At 43.3% G+C, this 19,951-nt stretch overlaps 1 protein-coding gene across 1 annotated transcript in view; it reads left to right on the top strand.

Moving 5' to 3' along the window:
* The window catches only part of LOC126292210 (esterase FE4-like), a 127,257-nt gene that overhangs the window by 86,437 nt on the left and 20,869 nt on the right, over positions 1-19,951 (top strand). Inside the window, exons 6-7 of the mRNA XM_049986064.1 lie at positions 6,925-7,099; positions 10,429-10,601. Coding sequence (XP_049842021.1) covers positions 6,925-7,099; positions 10,429-10,601 — 348 coding nt within the window. The remainder of the gene's footprint in view (positions 1-6,924; positions 7,100-10,428; positions 10,602-19,951) is intronic.

Raw genomic sequence — 19,951 nt, forward strand, 5'->3', positions numbered from 1 at the left:
CCTGGCCAGCAAGATCTCCGGATCTGTCCTCCATTGAGCATGTTTGGGACTGGATGAAGCGTCGTCTCACGCGGTCTGCACGTCCATCACGAACGCTGGTCCAACTGAGGCGCCAGGTGGAAATGGCATGGCAAGCCGTTCCACAGGACTACATCCAGCATCTCTACGATCGTCTCCATGGGAGAATAGCAGCCTGCATTGCTGCGAAAGGTGGATATACACTGTACTAGTGCCGACATTGTGCATGCTCTGTTGTCTGTGTCTATGTGCCTGTGGTTCTGTCAGTGTGACCATCTGATGTATCTGACCCCAGAAATGTGTCAATAAAGTTTCCCCTTCCTGGGACAATGAATTCACGGTGTTCTTATTTCAATTTCCAGGAGTGTATTTAGTGTTGTTATCAAGCCCGGTAAATTTCACGTCTATGGGGAGTCAGTATGTCTCTCAACTAATGGATATCCCTTACAGGTTAGTAGCCACGATGCCGTCTTTGTTTCAGATAGCATTCTCCATTCTAGTACCAGTTCTGCCTGTCTACTGCACTCTGATAGGGGTGTGCCGTGTAGTAACTTCGAAAGAATTTATGCTGGTGGGGAGATTCTACAATGCTGAAAGAATCGGGTGATATCATTTCAATTGCTTACCGTGGCGAAGCTTAAGTGAACTGGTTACTTCGGTCCTGTATGGTGACGATACTTCATCATTAGCGTTGGAGAAGTTGAAACTCGTACGTTGCTCAAAAATCATTGAATGAAAACTCATTACAGCGACCTATATTATGGTAATAGTTCGTGATGTTATAGATTCAAATTTATCATCCCCTCTCAAGTTATGGAAAAGTTAGTGCCCTATTAAAGGTCGTGTACTGAGATCCCAGTATTTCGATCATTCATTGTGAAACTGAATTTTATATCTCTTGTTTCGAGAACACATGCGATATTGTGCATCAATTCCTTTTTTCCTAACTCCATATGCGTTCGTCTTTAAACTTCTTTCTGAATTACTTCCGCCAAAACTAGGTTATTTTTTTGTCACGTGTGCCTGGTGTATGACCGTCATCTTGTTGTAACCCGTTGATTAAATTAGTGGACCATGGTTATTCTGATGTACCAGAGTCTGTTTATTGACCTGCAGTCACAAAACAGTAGTAATACGAGGAGCGTTAAATAAATAATGCAACACATTTTTGTTTCTTCGAAGCAAGTTGCTTTTATTCGGGATTCCAATACACCATATTATTCCTCACTTTTTGGCTACAAAACCCTATTTTTCAACATAATATCGATTCAGTGTAACGACCTTACGACACCTCACTGGAAGGGCATTTATGCCCATATGGTACCACTCCACTGGTGGACGTCGGACTCAACTTGCTGCATTAAATACTTCAAATGGCTCTGAGCACTATGGGACTTAACATCTTAGGTCATCAGTCCCCTAGAACTTAGAACTACTTAAACCTAAGAACATCACATACATCCATGCCCGAGGCAGGATTCGAACCTGCGACCGTAGCAGTCCCGCGGTTCCGGGCTGAAGTGCCTAGAACCGCACGGCCACCGCGGCCGGCTTGCTGCATTACGGACTTCCTTCACCCAAGTACTGCTTCCCTCGGAGTGCGACCTTCGTTGGGCCAAACAGATGGAAGCCGAATGTAGAAAAATCCGTGCGACAGGGTGGATGAGGAAGAGCAGTCCAATGAAGTTTTGTGAGCTCCTGTCTGGTGCTCAGGCATGTGTGGGGCCTTGCGTCATACTCATGGAGAAAGACAAGTTCGTTTGCAGTCTTGTGGTGACAAAGACGCTCAAGTCATTTCTTCAGCTTCCTTAGAGTTGTACGACACACATCAGAGTGGACTGTTCCATCATGAAGGAAGCATCAAACAGAATAAACCCTTCGGAGTCCCACAAGACGGTCGCCGTCACTTTACCAGCTGAGGGTGTGGCTTTGAAGTTCTCCTCGTAGGAGAGGTGGGGTGGCAAGAGTCCATGGGTTGCTGTTTCGTTTCAGGTTCGAAGTGATGAACCCTTGTTTCATCGTATTGTAATATACTGATTATTTCTTGCTGCTGTAGTGTTATCTTGAAGCTGCGAGAATGGAGGACAGGCGCTCCAAGGCACAGAAGCAGAGACGAATCTGAGGGCAGACGAAACTAGGGGCGATATTGTTACATGAAGTAAACAGTTAGGGGAGAGCCTTGCGAAAATGCAGACGCCCCGAAACGCGCTCCCAGGGCGCTAGTTACTGTTCAGTGAATTAAAATGTAACTTCACATTCCTCTAGACGCTGTGGTAGGTTGCCACCGCAGAACTTTCTAACCAAAAGGCACGTACTATCGTATAAAGCCAGCTGGATACCAGCGGTGAGAACAGCAACGTCAATAGGCTCACATGGGTTAGAAAGAAAGCGACATCGCCAAAAAACTTGACCTAGCAGTCCCTAATCCGAGGAGCCCGAGGGGTGGGGCTTATATTGCAAGCCTTATTTGGCAGAGCACTTACGTTTAGCTTTCAGCTGAATAATGTTGATACCAAATACGGACTTACTTACTGCAGCTGTATTAACATCCTCGCTTTAGGAGCAGTAGAGGGGACCTAACTAAACCGTAAATGGCAAGCGTCTGTAAGAGACCTGCGGGATTGGCTGGGTGGCTTTAAGCGGGAAAAACAGTGCCCCCACGTGACTCGGTAAAACCCCTAGATTCTGCAGTTTGGGGGAGTTCTCAGACTATCTGGCCGCCGAATCCGCGTCCGTCGACACCACTCTCGGTCCAGCTCCGCGTAAGTCTGCTCTCTCTCTGAGTGCCTCAGTGAACAGCGTCACATTCAGTATGTTTTGTTTTGCAACTACGTTGTTGCATTAAGATGCTGCTAGTGTTTGATACTGTGGTTAGCATCCACTCCTGGGACTTCTGCACTGGCTTCTGTTGTAACAGTGTTATTCATGCTTTTTCTAACCCTAGAACTAGCCTCCAGTGTATTAGTCATGTCTGGAATAAAAAACTATTTCAAAACCCTGTTTGTCCAGGAGTCTCCACAACGAGTTCCCTATCGAGTCTCGCTACATGCATGTCTAGTAAATGCCTACACCAGTGTTGGCTCAGATAGAAGAAAACTACCAAATGCCTTCACTGTGAATTGTCCTTCTGCCTTTTGCTCTGTACTGCTCGGGACCGCAGACTGACCAGTAACCCCTTTTCTCTCTCTTCTACCTATGTCAGGACACGACAATATGTGACGATGTTTGGCAAAAAATTGTCACTGTCAGCCTCGTAATGCACAAGCCATTCCAAACGATCTTGTTGTGGTGATGACAGACGCCTCACTCGACGACTCAGCGTGCTTTTGTTCACTGCCAGGTATATATAGATATTCTGCTCTGCTTTTGTGCCAGAAAAAACTCAGTAACAACTCTCTGTTCGGAATGCACGTACGTTAGAGAAGAGAATTTAAAGGTTATGTGCATTCTGCCAACTATTGGAACGTCATGAAACTACAAGAACTTAAGTGGGGAATATTCCACGATGTTCCACAACAAATTCCGCATTTTTACCGAAACTGACTGACAAAAAAAAGTGTTGCATTAGTTATTGAATGCCCCTCACGACTGCATTGTCTTTGGATTCCATTAGGTTACAGATGCAGGCACGATGAGAGTCGATGAGTGCTGTTCCAACGATCGCTGATTGCTGAATGTCTAGCAACGTACACTTGCACGTTACTGTGATGTTAGATCGAAATAATATTCATAAATTGTGTCGTGATTTTGAAGGAACAATGATTATAAAAATGAGCTAACACCCTCATTAGCACTCGGAATCTATAAGCAGAAGGCACACACGTGTTCGGTTTTTTATCATTTTCTTGATGAATCATTAGTTACTGTTCAGTGCTTATATGATAGCTATAGGAAGCCCATTTTCAGTTGTGCTAGATTATGTGAGTGTGAGTCTGTGTGTGTGTGTGTGTGTCTGTGTGTGTGAGAGAGGGACTACTTGTATTAAACGTACATGTCATATAGTGTTTCTAGATTGTTTTTTAGCATTGGATTTACCCCTACTACTACTCGTTTTTATGCCACACATAAGTTACAATAGCGTCAGTACAAATCTGACTCTCGATGAAATGCGATGCGATGTTTCTCCACCTTATGCTTGGTAACGTGCCTGGATCTTTCCTGTCCACGAGGTGGTCGAGACGGTGATGCTCAAGCCAAATGCACTCTTTGCCGTCATGAGGTTATGCAGTGTGCGAGAAGCATGCCTGTGATGATGCATTGCAGTTTTCAACAAATACCAAGCCTATTCAATCGGAATCATGTCAACCAATTCAGTTTCATAGGTAATGCCATCTGGTTGATTCCTGCCTGCTGAAGAACAGTGTACACAAGGTGGGCACCATGTGCTACTACATAATCGCCATGGAAGATGAAACTCCATCGTCCAATGTCCAGTAAACCTGAAAAATAGTTTCGAGGCTCCCTTCTCGATACTGCACAGGTCTGGAATTACCCTCACAAACGATGTGTTGTATCTAACTCCTGTATGTGATGCTTTCATACCTGGCAACCTCCACTCTCTTCTACACTGGCCATCAGAATGCAGAAATATCCTGCACTCATGGATGAATACTACCTGATTCCACTGACGGGTTCCTTTCCAAGTGGTACCTTGCCCAACATCTTTGTTTTACACTGTGTTGGGGACTTGTACCATTATTTGTAATGGACACCTAGAGGCCGAATTCATCGTGTGCAGATGGTTGTGTACTTCAGGTTTGCTGTCATATGCTCTAATCAATATGACTCTAAATTTCTGCGATCAATATGTCTGTCATGTTCAAGAGAACGATGCAGCTGTTGAGTGTCACTGAAATCTGATGCTAGGGGTGCAAATCGTCATCTTGTATTGGTTTCCATACTGTACACGTTGCATGTGTCTCCCACAAGAGCTACTGCTCCCTGAGACTGGGATGGTGGCACTGCCCTTACTAGAACACTGGCATCAACTGCACATCGCTCTGCACCAAATAGCATTATGTTTTATTGCGAGATAGGACGAGGCTACATTTCCTGCCAAGAAGAAAACCTTTCTGTCTTTTTATTAAGTTACCAGTCAACCTAATTCCCCTTACCTCTTTATAAATGCTACTCTAAAATCTGTATGTACTGGCAACTGTTGGAGTCTGGTCAAATTTCACTACAAGTCTCTCGTTTAAACAACATTGCGTTACCAGCGATTCTTCAAGCTGTTGCAGTCTTGTATGACTGCATATTCCATGCACATGTCCTGAACCGTGCAAATACGAATGGCTGATGTATGTCCTCCCACACAGACACGCTGTAATTTTGTACATACAAGCCCTCCTAAGTCCAAAATTATCTTCGAGTAGTCTCGCAAACTTGGAAGGTGGCCGAAACACACTCTTAATGTTGACACTCCTTAATGTTCTTCCAATGTTAAATGATATGCCTAAGCATAAGGAATAAAGACCACAGATCTATGCTTCTAGGTATTCTCAAAATTCTATAGCCTGACGAATGGTCAGGGCATCCATTTTCCTTAAACATCGATGTCAAATGTGCAAGCGCCTGGGTTCAACTGTCCTTGTCAAAAGTCCAGAGTCCTGTGGAAGCTATTTTATTGGTACACTGGATGAGAACTATTAAATTGTAGATACCTATCAGTGAACACTATATTCCAGAGGCCCATCATGTTTCCTGCATATACCCATCGGTGAAAACTTACATCCCAGAGTACCACATACATTTTGTGTGCCTCCTCTCGCTTCCGACCTCTATGGTAAATTTAATACTGGTATGAAGACAGTTGAAACGGTTCAGAAGTCGCTTAAGAGCTTTACATTCGAGACCAGGCCAAAGATGTATTCTGATCATATCTTCAGAAAAAGCTGAAGCGTTCAGTACACTATCCTCGAAGTCGTCCAGGAACAAACGGGCAACTGCAGGTGGTAAAGGAGTACCAGTAGCCACGCCATCGTTACGTTAAAAAATGTTGCCATTAATTGAAAAATGCGTGGATGTCAAAAGCTGACAACACCGCTTCACAATCTACCTATCCAGTTTTTCAATAATCAAACTTAAAATCTCTTCCAGACTGACTTGCATACAAATACCATGTCGAAACTTAGATGTGTAGCCATCTCCAGAATAAAATGCACCTAATTGGAGATATGTTGTTCATGCTTGCCAGTGTATGGGTTAAGAACCACTGTTAAATAAATGGCCAGGTTGTAAGTGGGTCCTTCCGAGCTGGCATCCCTTACTGTCTAAAAGTGACAGTTTGCACCCAGTCTAGTCTCGAAACGACTCACCAGGGCAGGTTCACACAGACTGATCAATGTACTCTGGCCATTTCACAATGGAAGACACGACGCTGTCTCCTGAACTGCACTGAGAAACAGGTTTACTATTGCCTGCACTGCGTATTTGCCTTTACTTTCAAATTTATGTGGTCAAAAAAGTATTGAGGGAAATGGCTCTGAAGCCGAAACCAGAAACTATAAAACCGTGCAAGTCGTGAGTGCAGCGCAAATTTTTTTGAGCACTTTAAATTTTTCCTATTGGCTAGTGTGAAAGAATCTAAAAAACCAAAGTTAAGGCAGAACATCGAGCACCCAAGGTCATGTCCCTGCTTACATAGGGCTTGGCTACACCTCCTGACAGGTGTCTGTTGTTGCAGGATAAGGCCCGGGGCGTGCTGTTCCCATTTGTTGGCACAGTGGTCGAGCCAGCTGATGCAGACGGTGGGGCCTTCTTCTCCTACACCTCCTGACAGCTGTCTGTTGTTGCAGGATAAGGCCCGGGGCGTGCTGTTCCCATTTGTTGGCACAGTGGTCGAGCCAGCTGATGCAGACGGTGGGGCCTTCTTCCCCTACACCTCCTGACAGCTGTCTGTTGTTGCAGGATAAGGCCCGGGGCGTGCTGTTCCCATTTGTTGGCACAGTGGTCGAGCCAGCTGATGCAGACGGTGGGGCCTTCTTCCCCAGGGACCCGGCGCAGCTGCTGCGCTCTGGAGACTCCCACCCTGTGCCTCTTATCACGGGAGTTGGCACTCACGAAGGCTCAGTCTTCGCTGCAGGTCAGTATTGTGAGCTGCTCAGGAGCATACGTGTGACATGAACGTGTCAGTGTATCGGGTGTGCCTTGTGGTGTATTCTCAAGCCCTATCATGTATTAATACTGGCAATGTATACACAACTAATGAAATGCATTTTTTTGACAGTACACATTTAGTTTTAGTCAGTTAAGACATCATCAATGCAAATGTTTTTTACATTTGTTTCTGTCTTTAAGTTGAGATATGATGTCTGCATGCACGTTTCACTGGTACTTTCCTCTTTATCACTGCTGTTGCACATAATAAATACAAAAGAAAATGGGGACCATGAGCGGCTGATAATTACACACAAGGTTAGACAGTGGCATCCAGCTGCACAGTAAAACGGACGATCAGCCGCCACAGCTTGGAGGCCAACGACTGGTTCGTGATTTCCCAATTAATCAGTTGTAGGCACTCTTGTGAGCTTTCTACTGTACATGGAATGGTGGCTATTCTACGCAACCTCTCATGAATGAGGTGGACGACACAAATTTCTTGACTCAGAAATGAAGCTTTCCTTCTGTTGCAAAGCAGTTCTCTTAATGAGAGAGCAGTATAAATTCGACAGCGATTGATAGGACTGCCTGTAGTTATTAGATAATGCAGGAAAGATTTAAGGGGAACACATCCTGCCCATCTAACCCATGTTAATTTTGGCAAGCATTTGACCCACTTCTAAAAAAACTATTTGATGCAGGACCTTAATATTTTTACATGTTACATGATGTTAATAGAGTCAACTGTACTAAAATGTACTGTATCCATTTTATAGTTTTTAAGAAATACTTTTTGAATTTATTAACAAAAAAATTAACTTTTTTCTACAGAAAATATTTTCTGTTAACTTTTTAAAAAGTATGGAATATTAATGAATAAAGTACCGTAGGTGGCTTTTTATGTTATGTAGAGTCTCTGAAAATTTCATTCATTTATCTATGATAGCTTCTAGTGTAATGGGGCATATGTACTGAAAATTTGTGATAAATTGGCTTTAAAGAAATAACTTTTGAAATTTTTCACTTGTAGCTAATTAAAACTGCCCTGCTGTATATGATGGCCGTTCTTTGGACTCTGTCAGGTCTTCCAGCTTCTTTTTCACCTTCCTGTCTGTATTGCTTTCTTGGCCAAATCAGATGCAGACCTGTCTGAATCGGCTATCCTCATTTTATCGCACTGTTGCAGCCCAGTGATCATATTTTCACCAGGATTAATTCCCAGCTTTTTCAGTAGGCCTACCCAACACTTTCCAATATTACCTCAATTGAATATAATAACAGCATCATGAACTCCTAGTTTCATTGTATGCATGACTACAAGTACAGTTTTAGGAAGGCGGTTCCAAATTCTCCTGTTGAAACACTCATTTGGGTTCTGTGTCTGCCCATGCTGACATTTCCTTAGAAAGTCAGGATGAGCCAAGTCTCTGAAAATAGGTTTAATTGCTGTAATAACAGCAGCAGGAAGAGAATATTGCACCACGAATTTTCTCCTGATGGACACAATCCATGACATGGCTTATCATTAGTAGACTACTTATGGAAGAGTATAGCCCAAACATCTCTCTTCATTGCCTCCAGATTTTCTTCATTACCTGCAAATTTTCTATAGCAACCACTCGCAATCACACTTGAACAAAACTAACCGCGTGTTTGAAAGTGTGTTGCTTACAAACAGCACAAACAAAAGAATACCGACCGTTGCATTCCAAGGATAGCCAACGCACTCAGGAGTAAAAAAATCCCTAACGTGCAATGTTGGGGATATAAAGATCTAAAATATATGCAGAAAAGTGGGTTACAGAAAAGTGAGCGTGGAACATATACACATCTGGTAGGAAAATGCTCTTTAAATTTTTTTTTACCAACATCCTTTTCATAATACTTTAATAAAACCTTAATCTATCGAAATATGTTGAAAACCGAGAATCGATTTTTTAACTCTGTTTAATGGCTATTAATGTGATACAACGAAACCTGACGCTGGATATGCGACGAATCCCTTACTATTGACAGTAAATCACTTGACAACACGGTGCCTAATGCCTTAGAAATATCTCATTGGTTGTGAAGTAAACGAAATCATAGTGGGAGATATATAACCTGACAGACAAAATAACTACTAGTCAGATTACTGAAATACACAATTTAAAAAGTTCAATTGCAAGTGCAGACCACAACGAGCACTTACTGGTTCCATCTGCTCACCCAAAAATGTTGAATAATTTCGTAGTAAAATCGCTAATCCAAACGGTCTAATATAGTGTTTTAACAAATAAGTTATTATACCTGTAAATTACTCTTGTCAAATTTCTGAAGTACACAAAATAAACAATTAAATTGTAAATGCAGAACACAACAAACTGATACTGGTTCCAACTGCTCACCTAAAAAAGTTAATAATTTTGTAATAAAATTGCTTGTCCAAATGGACAAATAGTGATTTAACAAATTAGTTAATTAGTTATTACAAATGTAAAGTGTGGAGACACGTATGTGCTTTTTTTGAAGGTCAGTCTTCTGACAGGTTGGATGCAGCGCACCACAACTTCCCCTCTTGTGTCAACCTCTTCATCTCAGTCACACTTGCATCCAACGTTCTTGATTATGTAATGCATATATTGCCAACTCTGTTCTCTCCTAGAGTTTTGGCCTTTGGTATAGTGGACGCTATTCCCTAATGCCGTATGACTTATAGGAACTTTGAAATCAATTGGCATAATTACATCTTACAGACAGGTATTTAAGCAGTCATTCTCCCACAAGCGAAGAGGAAGAAAATAGACTCTGGGCACTAAGGCCAAGTTTCCTTCTCATGCTCTTCATGGCTATATTGGCAGTTAAGTGTTTTAACAATTTAGTTATAACTGTAAATTCTTTAATCAGGAGACACATTTGGACTTTTTTTATGATCAGTCTTCTGAGAGGTTGAATGCAGCCAACCAAAACCCCTCTTCTGTCAACCTCTTCATCTCAGTCACACTGATAGCCAACATCCTTGATTATTTGATCCATGTATTCCTAACTTCTTCTACGCATTTTGCCTTTAGTATAATGAAAGCTACTCCCTGAGGTCCTAAGATTCACAGGGACTGTGAAAGCAAGCTTGGACTAATTACATCATACTCACAGGCATTTAAGCACTCATTCGCCGATGTGTGAATGGAACAGGAAGGAAACAAATTCTTGATACCAATGAAGAAGTTTCCTTTCTCATGCTCTTCACAGTGTTTGCAGCACATACATCTGGATGTAACTGTAGATATCACAACAGCAGTATTGATCAGACTCAAAATTCTCTTCATTCCACAGATCAACCCAAATGGTCCATAAGCCTGTCCAACTACGCTGAGAATCACCATCTGCTCATCCCAACCAACCTACGCTGCCCTGACTCAGACAAGGACGTCTTGGCTGAGCAGATACGCCGCTTCTACTTTGGGGACCGTGATATTGGGCCTGACACCAAATTCGAACTGTGCACAGTGAGTCTTCCTCTGTTACCAATACACACACTCACACACACACACACACACACACACACGTGTGTGTACCAGTTTTGGCTCATTGCTCTCCTTATGTAAATAAGCAGGCCACTTAGCCCCACCCTCATAATGACTCTTATGTAAACAAACGATACACATCCCCAAGGCACTTACATATGGCCACCAATACTTTTAGTGTTATGTTTGACTGTGGACGTTAAAGAAACAGACTGGCCACCAGATAATTTTAAACTTAATTTATGACCTGTAACCATCATTTTAATTAACATAAATTATGATCCAAAATGGACGGTCCGCCCCCCCCACACACACACACACTGTGGCAGTGTGATCCTTTTGATGGGATTTCACTATCCACCCACCACTTTTTAGGGTATGGTAGTGATGATAAAATGGGCTTAGCATTCATGCTATGTACATCAGACTAACTATACAATGAAATGTCTGTAGCTGCAGCAGCAATTTTTGGTGATGTTTGAAATTTTGTTTCAACAGTTTGCAACAGAGTAGCCCCCATAGGTATTTTCTGCAAACATGCCAACTTATGAGCCTAATTACAGTTTTGGGGGAATTCACTGCAATTTTGTCGACTTGTTCACTTTATTCCAAGGACATGCATGTATTTCGGACTCTAAATGTTTAACAATTACGAATACAGTGCATCATTTAAGGAAACAGAGTGATATCCCAATAGTTAAATATTTAATCATCAACAAATTTAAGTAATATTTGCAGTTTTCGTCAATTCATTGCAATTTTGTCGATTATCTCCATGAATAGACACATAAATACAGGACTGTAATTGTTTAACAACTATCCCTGCAGTGTTTTATTTCGAAACAAATGCACTGATATCCCAATAGTTTAACGCTTAACAGTTAGCTCCGAGCAATAAATATACTCTTGCTACTTTTTCACCGTAAGAACTTTATCCCTGAGTTAAAAAGACAGTGGCTGCCTAATATGAGTCTTACACTATAAGGTCGCAGTGAATAATGACAGGAACGTTTCTGCATGTTTGCTACATTACACTGTCAAAAAGTTGCAACACTAAATTCAAGCCGGCCGCGCGACCGCTACGGTCGCAGTTTCGAATCCTTCCTCGGGCATGGGTGTGTGTGGTGTCCTTAGGTTAGTTAGGCTTAAGTAGTTCTAGGGGACTGATGACCTTAGATGTTAAATCCCATAGTGCTCAGAGGCATTTGAACCAACTAAATCAAAGCAAGCACACTGAGGGACGGCCTCTCCAACTCTCCAAACTGAATTATGTTGGTGAGCTGCAGCTGACGGCTTCCATGACTACAATACAGGTACTAGAGGTCTGTATATCGGGCGTTTAGCTCACGCACGCTTGTTAGAACGCACCTCACTCAGCCATGACTTGCCCGAGTACACATGCTCTAAGGGGATGGGCCGTGATCGAATGAGGCAGTATGAGGACGGCAGAGGCCACCCTGTTTGATGAGCTCGGCATGCCGCCGTTGCGACCCTTTTAGTATTAGCTCTGAGTGTCTGCAGGCTGTTGTCGCTTCTGATATAATCCCACAAGCTGATGAAACTACATCCACATCAACTTAGTTATGCTGTACACACATATACAGGGCGGTACTGCCTTACATTGTGATCCATAAGAAAAAAGTAGCTTGTTCTATACAGTAACGAAAGTTTGGAAAAAGTGACGCTTCACAGGAAAACTATGTAACTACAAACTGTTGTCAGTCTTGTAAAGAAAAATCGTGTTGCTAATTTTTTATAAAACCAACTGGTTTATTTCTTCAAATGTACGTATGTGAACATGACCAACTAAACAACTAGAAAGTTACCAGGAACAAAGTTTCTAAATCTCTCTTAGCATAACTACAGTGAATCGACACATTCTGGATCAAGTCTCTTTCAAGCGAGATAAGGCTCCTTTCCACACTAATTTCTGTCTCTAGTCAGGGCAACAGTCTGGATGATTGACTGATCTGGGCTTGTAACAATAATCAAAACGGTCTTGCTGTGCTGGTACTGCGAACGGCTGAAAGCAAGGGGAAACTACAACTGTAATTTTTCCCGAGGGCATGCAGCTTTATTGTATGGTTAAATGATGATGGCGTCCTCTTGTGTAAAATATTCAGGCGGTAAAATAGTCCGCCATTCGGATCTCCGGGCGGGGACTACTCAAGAGGACGTTGTTATCAGGAGAAAGAAATCTGGTGTTCTACGGATCGGAGCATTGAATGTCAGATCCCTTAATCGGGCAGGTAGGCTAGAAAATTTAAAAATGGAAATGGATAGGTTAAAATTAGATATAGTGGGAATTAGGGAAGTTCGGTGGCAGGAGGAACAGGACTATTGTCAGCTGACTACAGAGTTATAAACACAAAATCAAATAGCGGTAATGCATGAGTAGGTTTAATAATGAATAGGAAAATAGGAATGCGGGTAAGCTACTACAAACAGCATAGTGAGCTCATTATTGTGGTCAAGATACACGTAATCCACACCTACTACAGTAGTACAAGTTTATATGCCAACTAGCTCTGTAGATGATGAAAAAATTGATGAAATGTATGATGAGATAAAATAAATTATTCAGATAGTGAAGGGAGACGAAAATTTAATAGTCATGGGTGACTGGAATTCGAGTGTAGGAAAAGGGAGAGAAGGAAACATAGCAGGTGAATATGGATTGGGGTAAGAAATGAAAGAGAAGCCGTCTGTTAGAATTTTGCGCAGAGCATAACTTAATCATAGCTAACACTTGGTTCAAGAATCATAAAAGAAGGTTGTATACATGGAACAATCCTGGAGATACTAAAAGGTATCAGATAGATTATATAATGGTAAGACAGAGATTTAGGAACCAGGTTTTACATTGTAAGACATTTCCAGGAGCAGATGTGGTCTGCAAAAAGGTGGGAATAAGGAGATGGTACCTGGATAAACTGACTAAACCAGAGGTTGTGCAGAGTTTCAGGGAGAGCATAAGGGAACAATTGACAGGAATGGGGGAAAGAAGGACAGTAGAAGAAGAATGGGTAGCTCTGAGGGATGAAGTAGTGAAGACAGCAGAGGATCAAGTAGGTAAAAAGACGAGGGCTAGTTGAAATCCTTGGGTAACAGAAGAAATATTGAATTTAATTGATGAAAGGAGAAAACATAAAAACGCAGTAAATGAAGCAGGCAAAAAGGGATACAAACGTCTCAAAAATGAGATCGACAGGAAGTGAAAAATGGCTAAGCACGGATGGCTAGAGGACAAATGTAAGGATGTAGAGGCTTATCTCACTAGGGGTAAGATAGATACTGCCTACAGGAAAATTAGAGAGAGCTTTGGAGAAAAGAGAACCACTTGTATGAATATCAAGAACTCAGATGGAAACCCCATTCTAAGCGAAGAAGGGAAAGCAGCTATGTGGAAGGAGTATATAGAGGGTCTATACAAGGTCGATGTACGTGAGGACAATATTATGGAAATGGAAGAGGATGTAGATGAAGATGAAATAGGAGATACGATAGTGCGTGAACAGTTTGACAGAGCACTGAAAGACCTAAGTCGAAACAAGGCCCCGGGAGTAGACAAAATTCCATTAGAACTACTGACAGCCAGTCCTGACAAAACTCTACCATCTGGTGATCAAGATGTATGAGACAGGCGATATACCCTCAGACTTCAAGAAGAATGTAATAATTCCAATCCCAAAGAAAGCAGGTGTTGACAGATGTGAAAATTACCGAACTATCAGTCACAGCTGCAAAATACTAACGCGAATTCTTTACAGACGAATGGAAAAACTGGTAGAAGCCGACCTCGGGGAAGATCAGTTTGGATTCCGTAGAAATATTGGAACACGTGAGGCAATACTGACCTCACGACTTATCTTAGTAGAAAGATTAAGGAAAGGCAAACCTACGTTTCTAGCAATTGTAGACTTAGAGAAAGCTTTTGACAATGTTGACTGGAATACCCTCTTTGAAATTCTAAAGGTCGCAGGGGTAAAATACAGGGAGCGAAAGGCTATTTACAACTTGTACAGAAACTAGATGGCAGTTATAAGATTCGAGGGGTATGAAAGGGAAGCAGTAGTTGGGAAGGGAGTGAGACAGGGTTGTAGCCTCTCCCCAATGTTATTCAATCTGTATATTGAGCAAGCAGTAAAGGAAACAAAAGAAAAATTCGGAGTAGGTATTAAAATCCATGAGAAGAAATAAAAACTTTGAGGTTCGCCGATGACATTGTAATTCGGTCAGAGACCGCAGAGGACTTGGAAGAGCAGTTAAATGCAATGGACAGTCTCTTGAAAGGAGGATATAAGATGAACATCAACAAAAGCAAAACGAGGATAATGGAATGCAGTTGAATTAAGTCGGGTGATGCTGAGGGAATTAGATTAGGAAAAGAGACACTTGAAGTAGTAAAGGAGTTTTCCTATTTGGGGAGCAAAATAACTGATGATGGTCGAAGTATAGGATATAAAATGTAAACTGGCAATGGCAAGGAAAGCGTTTCTGAAGAAGAGAAATTTGTTAACATCGAGTATAGATTTAAGTGTAAGGAAGTCGTTTCTGAAGAAGAGAAATTTGTTAACATCGAGTATAGATTTAAGTGTAAGGAAGTCGTTCCTGAAAGTATTTGTATGGAGTATAGCCATGTATGGAAGTGAAACATGGACAATAAATAGTTTGGACAGGAAGAGAATAGAATCTTTCGAAATGTGGTGCTACAGAAGAATGCTGAATATTAGATGGGTAGATCACATAACTAATGAGGAGGTATTGAATAGAATTGGGGAGAAGAGGAGTTTGTGGCACAACTTGACGAGAAGAAGGGACCGGTTGGTAGGACATGTTCTGAGGCATCAAGGGATCACAAATTTAGCATTGGAGGGGAGCATGGATGGTACAAATCGTAGAGGGAGCCCAAGAGATGAACACACTAAGCAGATTCAGAAGGATGTAGGTTGTAGTAGGTACTGGGAGATGAACAAACGTGCACAGGATAGGGTAGCATGGAGAGCTGCATCAAACCAGTCTCAGGACTGAAGACCACAACAACAACAATAACATAAAATATCCTTCTCGCTTAATTAGATCTGTTGTGAAAGATACTACTGTTACACTTCCACTGCGCAAGTGGATCATCGAGGTCACAGCTATTGCTGTATCTGCTTTAGGTGCATATCGGTACGCATGTCAGGAAACGCAGAAACGGAGGGAGCTGAGTAACTCAACCAAGTGGTGTGTAGAATGAAACGTGGCAGACTACAGACAATACAAAAGACCACACCAAGGACAAACAGCTTATTGGCAGGGAGGAACTATGCAAAGTGGTCACCACATCGATAATAATATTAGGAGCAGTGGAGAGACAAATACAAGACAACCAAAGAGAATAACCAGGTAACACGCAGGGCAGTTATCCAACAGTTCAAGTACAGTGAGGATCTATCCGCAGGTATGAATCACGAACAGTGAAGTGTCTGCTTGGAGCCGTGCAGCTGCCTAAATACCTGCCACATTGAACTGTATTGGCCAGCGCACTGACGTAGCGAGACAGTGGCGAGCTGGGTGTGCAAGGACAGTGCCGCCACAGTGGCCTGTTGTGGCTATTGAGGTCCTTCTCCTGTGGCGGAAATTCAACCTCTGAGGCGCCCTATACTAGTTCCCTCCATCCTTAAACAGCCACATGCAGGCAAAAGTGCCCCAGAGAGAACTGTGGGATGCAGAAAGAAGGTATGGATGACGACCTAGACCTGCCGACCGTCAGATGGCAAAATAGATTTTGGTCAGTGCTGTCTATCGTGACATTGCTGGAGGTGAGAGTGCGTTCCTCCCATTCCCACGGAAGCTGAAGGCAGTGCTGAAGTTCACATTGGCAGTGATTCGCAGTCCTCAATCGATGCCAGAGCAGGTTGTGGTGGCGGCATTCAAGCCCATTCCATTTTCGACAGACATAACCGAACATGTGTGGGTCTCTAGTACTGTTGCATCCAAACCATAGGGCTCCCATTGGAGCAGACCTACACAGACGCACCAGATGTGTAACGCCAGGATGGCAAATAGTGGGAAGCTGGAAGGGGAGCCATCAGAAGATGAAACACAGTATGTGGTTGCCACCTATGGAGTAGCTCAGTGTGGCTATTACCATCAAGTGTCACGGTGTGATAGATGCTCAGAAACAGAGTGGGGCCAGAGACAGTGGCAGAGGAATCGACAGCTTCCTTCATTTGTTGCTTAAAGAGTGTAAAACACAATAGGGTTGCTACTTGGTGTTTGGCACACACTGTGCAACCATGGACCATTTGTTTAACGTCACTATTGATACCTGGCCAATACACATGTCAAAGAGCCATAGACTTCATGCAGTACATGCCACCAATGTCCCCAGTGGAGCAAACTCAGGACTTACTGCTGGAATTTTCTGGCTTTCACTACCTGATGCATGTCAGTCAGGGAAGAACGTCATCAACGACCAAGAGCCTATCAGAAAGTAGCTTCCAGGTTTTGAACTCAGACACCAGTTGATGCCAGATAAGGGTCATTTATCGGATGACATGCCACAGAGCAGGGTCACAGCATGTGGTGCAGCAAAACATGCTGCCTTAATGGTGAAACCATACAGTGTATAATGCTTTGCAGTATCAATGTGGAGGCAGAGGACCTCCTGTCTGTCGAAATCAGGAGTGGGTCCATCGGGTAGACATGTTAAGACACTGGCATTATAATGTTGCCCCATGGGCTTAAAGTGAATGGTATAGTGGCAAGTGCCTAGTGCTGTACGTTTTGACCCGTTCGTTATGGGAGATTTGAACAAATGCTTGAATAAAGTATCCGACGACATGTGATATGTAAAAAGAAGTAACTCAGCCCCAAGAAGGTAGGCTTGGATTTTTTTAATGACGAACACTACTTCCAGTGCCTCCTTATGGATCTGTAAGTAGTTGCGTTGTGAAGGAGTCACGCCCTGGACGCGTAAACAATTGGCTGTCCAGAGCGATCTTCATTTCCATGAGCCAGAAGCAGCTCGATGCGATAGGCAGATAAGTCAGCCATGACAACCAATAGACATCTGAGAGAAAAAAGGATGAGACAAAGAACGGATTTCAACATTGGTTTTTAATTGATTAAAATCCAGTCATAGGCGTGAGTCGAGTCATAGTCTTACGCAAATGATTGAGGGATTGGAAAACGTTCACTGAGTGGCGAGGGAAATTGGAGAAATAGTTGACTTTGTCAAAAAACACGAGCATTTCCGTTAGCTTCTCTGGATGGTAAAGAGACTGATGACACTGCAGTCTATTGGTCTGATTCTGTCTTTGGTGAGCCAATGCCCCAAGTACTCTACTTCTGGTTGAAAAGATGGACAGTTATCCCAACGCCTATGCAGACCTGAGGCTTGCAGGATAGTAAACAGGATTAGGAGATGTTGCCAATGCTCCTGATGGGGGGGGGGGGGGGGAGTCCGTAACGATGGGATCATCCAGATAGTTCACATAAACTGGAATGCGCTGCATCTGCTGTTTCAGATAGTATTGGAAAACTGTTAGAGCTGAGGCAATGCCAATTGGGAATCGGTTGTGCTTATGTAATCTAAAAGGCACGTTGAAGACAGCAACATTCTGACATTCCTCATTTAAAGCACCTGGAGGTAAGCATTAGCAAGGTCGATGTTTCTGTAGTATTTCCCACTAGCAAGCTTGTTAAGGAGGTCTTCTGCCCACGATATAAGATAAGTTTCAACCAGTGAATGAGTATTCATGGTAGTCTTGCATTTTCCGAAGAATCGAAGATAACAAATGGGCTTCTTGAGTACGATGAGGGGTGGCCCATGTGGTAGGATTTACAGTTTTTATAACTCCAGCAGCCTGGAGAAAATCCAGCTCCTGCTTCACTGCGATGCTGCTATGGTCGCAGGTTCGAATCCTGACTCGGGCATGGATGTGTGAGATGTCGTTAGGTTAGTTAAGTTTAAGTAGTTGTAAGTCTAGGGGACTGATGACGTCACATGTTAAGTCCCATAGTGATTAGAGTCATTTGAACCACTTTTGCTTCACTGCTGTATGGAAGGCCACTTGAATTGGCCTGCTACGAGAAAAAGAAGGCATGACGTCCGACCGAAGGGTAATGTGTGGCTAATCCCATGGCACACCCGAAATTCGGTTTTTACATTTCCTAGAAAAGCACTGCAGTGGATGCAACTTGTACTCCATCACTGGCAAAAATTCCAAACAGTGTAAAGGTAATGATGCCAAAAATTGAAGAACCTTATGGGGGGATGGGGATGTCGACAACGAATAGCGTAACGAGCCGTGTAACATGGTTGTGGGCTACTGTGACCAAGAACTGCCCATGAACGAGGAGAGAGCTACCACCGTACGCCACCAAAGGCCGTGAGGGAGGAGACAACTCAGTCGAAACCAGTCGCTCATATGTTGCAGATCGATGAGAGAAACTGTGGACCTGGTGTCAGCCTGAAAACGGACGTCCTCGTCATAAACGCAACTTCCTTATCAAAAGGCCGTCCAGTGAAACTATACAGGGCATGTACAGTGTCCTTATGTTCTCGTAGGACAGATGAGAGCGGGTCGTATGAATGCAACACACAGTTGAAGGTGCTCTTCTCTGCTGCAGAGCGGGCAGAACCCCCCGTGATCTGAACAAACCGCCTGGCAGTGAGTGGAAAAGCACTGCGGGCGCGAAGGGACCAGCTGTTGCGATTTGCATTACCAGAGGCTCAGATGCCACAGAGGTGTCACACAAGGAGGAATTACGACGGTGCTGCCTGGGAGCTGTCCTGCGCCTGTGGCGCGAGACTGGAGCGTGTGGACGTGTGTGGACTGCCACGACTTGTGGCCTCTTAGCTGCCTGTGTGATTTCGAAAAAGCGTGAGATCCAACGAGGATTTATTTAGTTTCAGCGTCGCAGTACGGAGCTTCGCATCTGGTACAACGTCGACCACCATCGACAGATCAAGGAATCTGCATGCAAACCCTTCCAGCTGTGACTGACGCAAGTGAAATTGCATTTTCAGCTGAGACCTTGCAAGTTAGTGACCCAACATTGGTATGACTGTTCCGGTTCTTTATGGTGATGATGGAACTCAAGTCTTGAGGGAACCTCTTGGCATCACTGGGAATAGCAATTAGTCAACAGAACGCAAGTCTCCTGAAACGAGAGTGTGACACGGTCTGACAGACGGGCCAACTTTCGGAGCAGACATTGCGTCATCTGCGAATTGACGTTGCAAATATGTATCCCAGTCGGCTTTACCGTCACTGAATGGTGGGACCAATGGAGGATGAATGGAAGCGTCAGTAGCAGGCGGTGCTGATGGCCGATGGAAC

The sequence above is a fragment of the Schistocerca gregaria genome, chromosome 9 (genome assembly GCF_023897955.1).
Source record: "Schistocerca gregaria isolate iqSchGreg1 chromosome 9, iqSchGreg1.2, whole genome shotgun sequence".
Classification (NCBI taxonomy): Eukaryota; Metazoa; Arthropoda; class Insecta; order Orthoptera; family Acrididae; genus Schistocerca; species Schistocerca gregaria.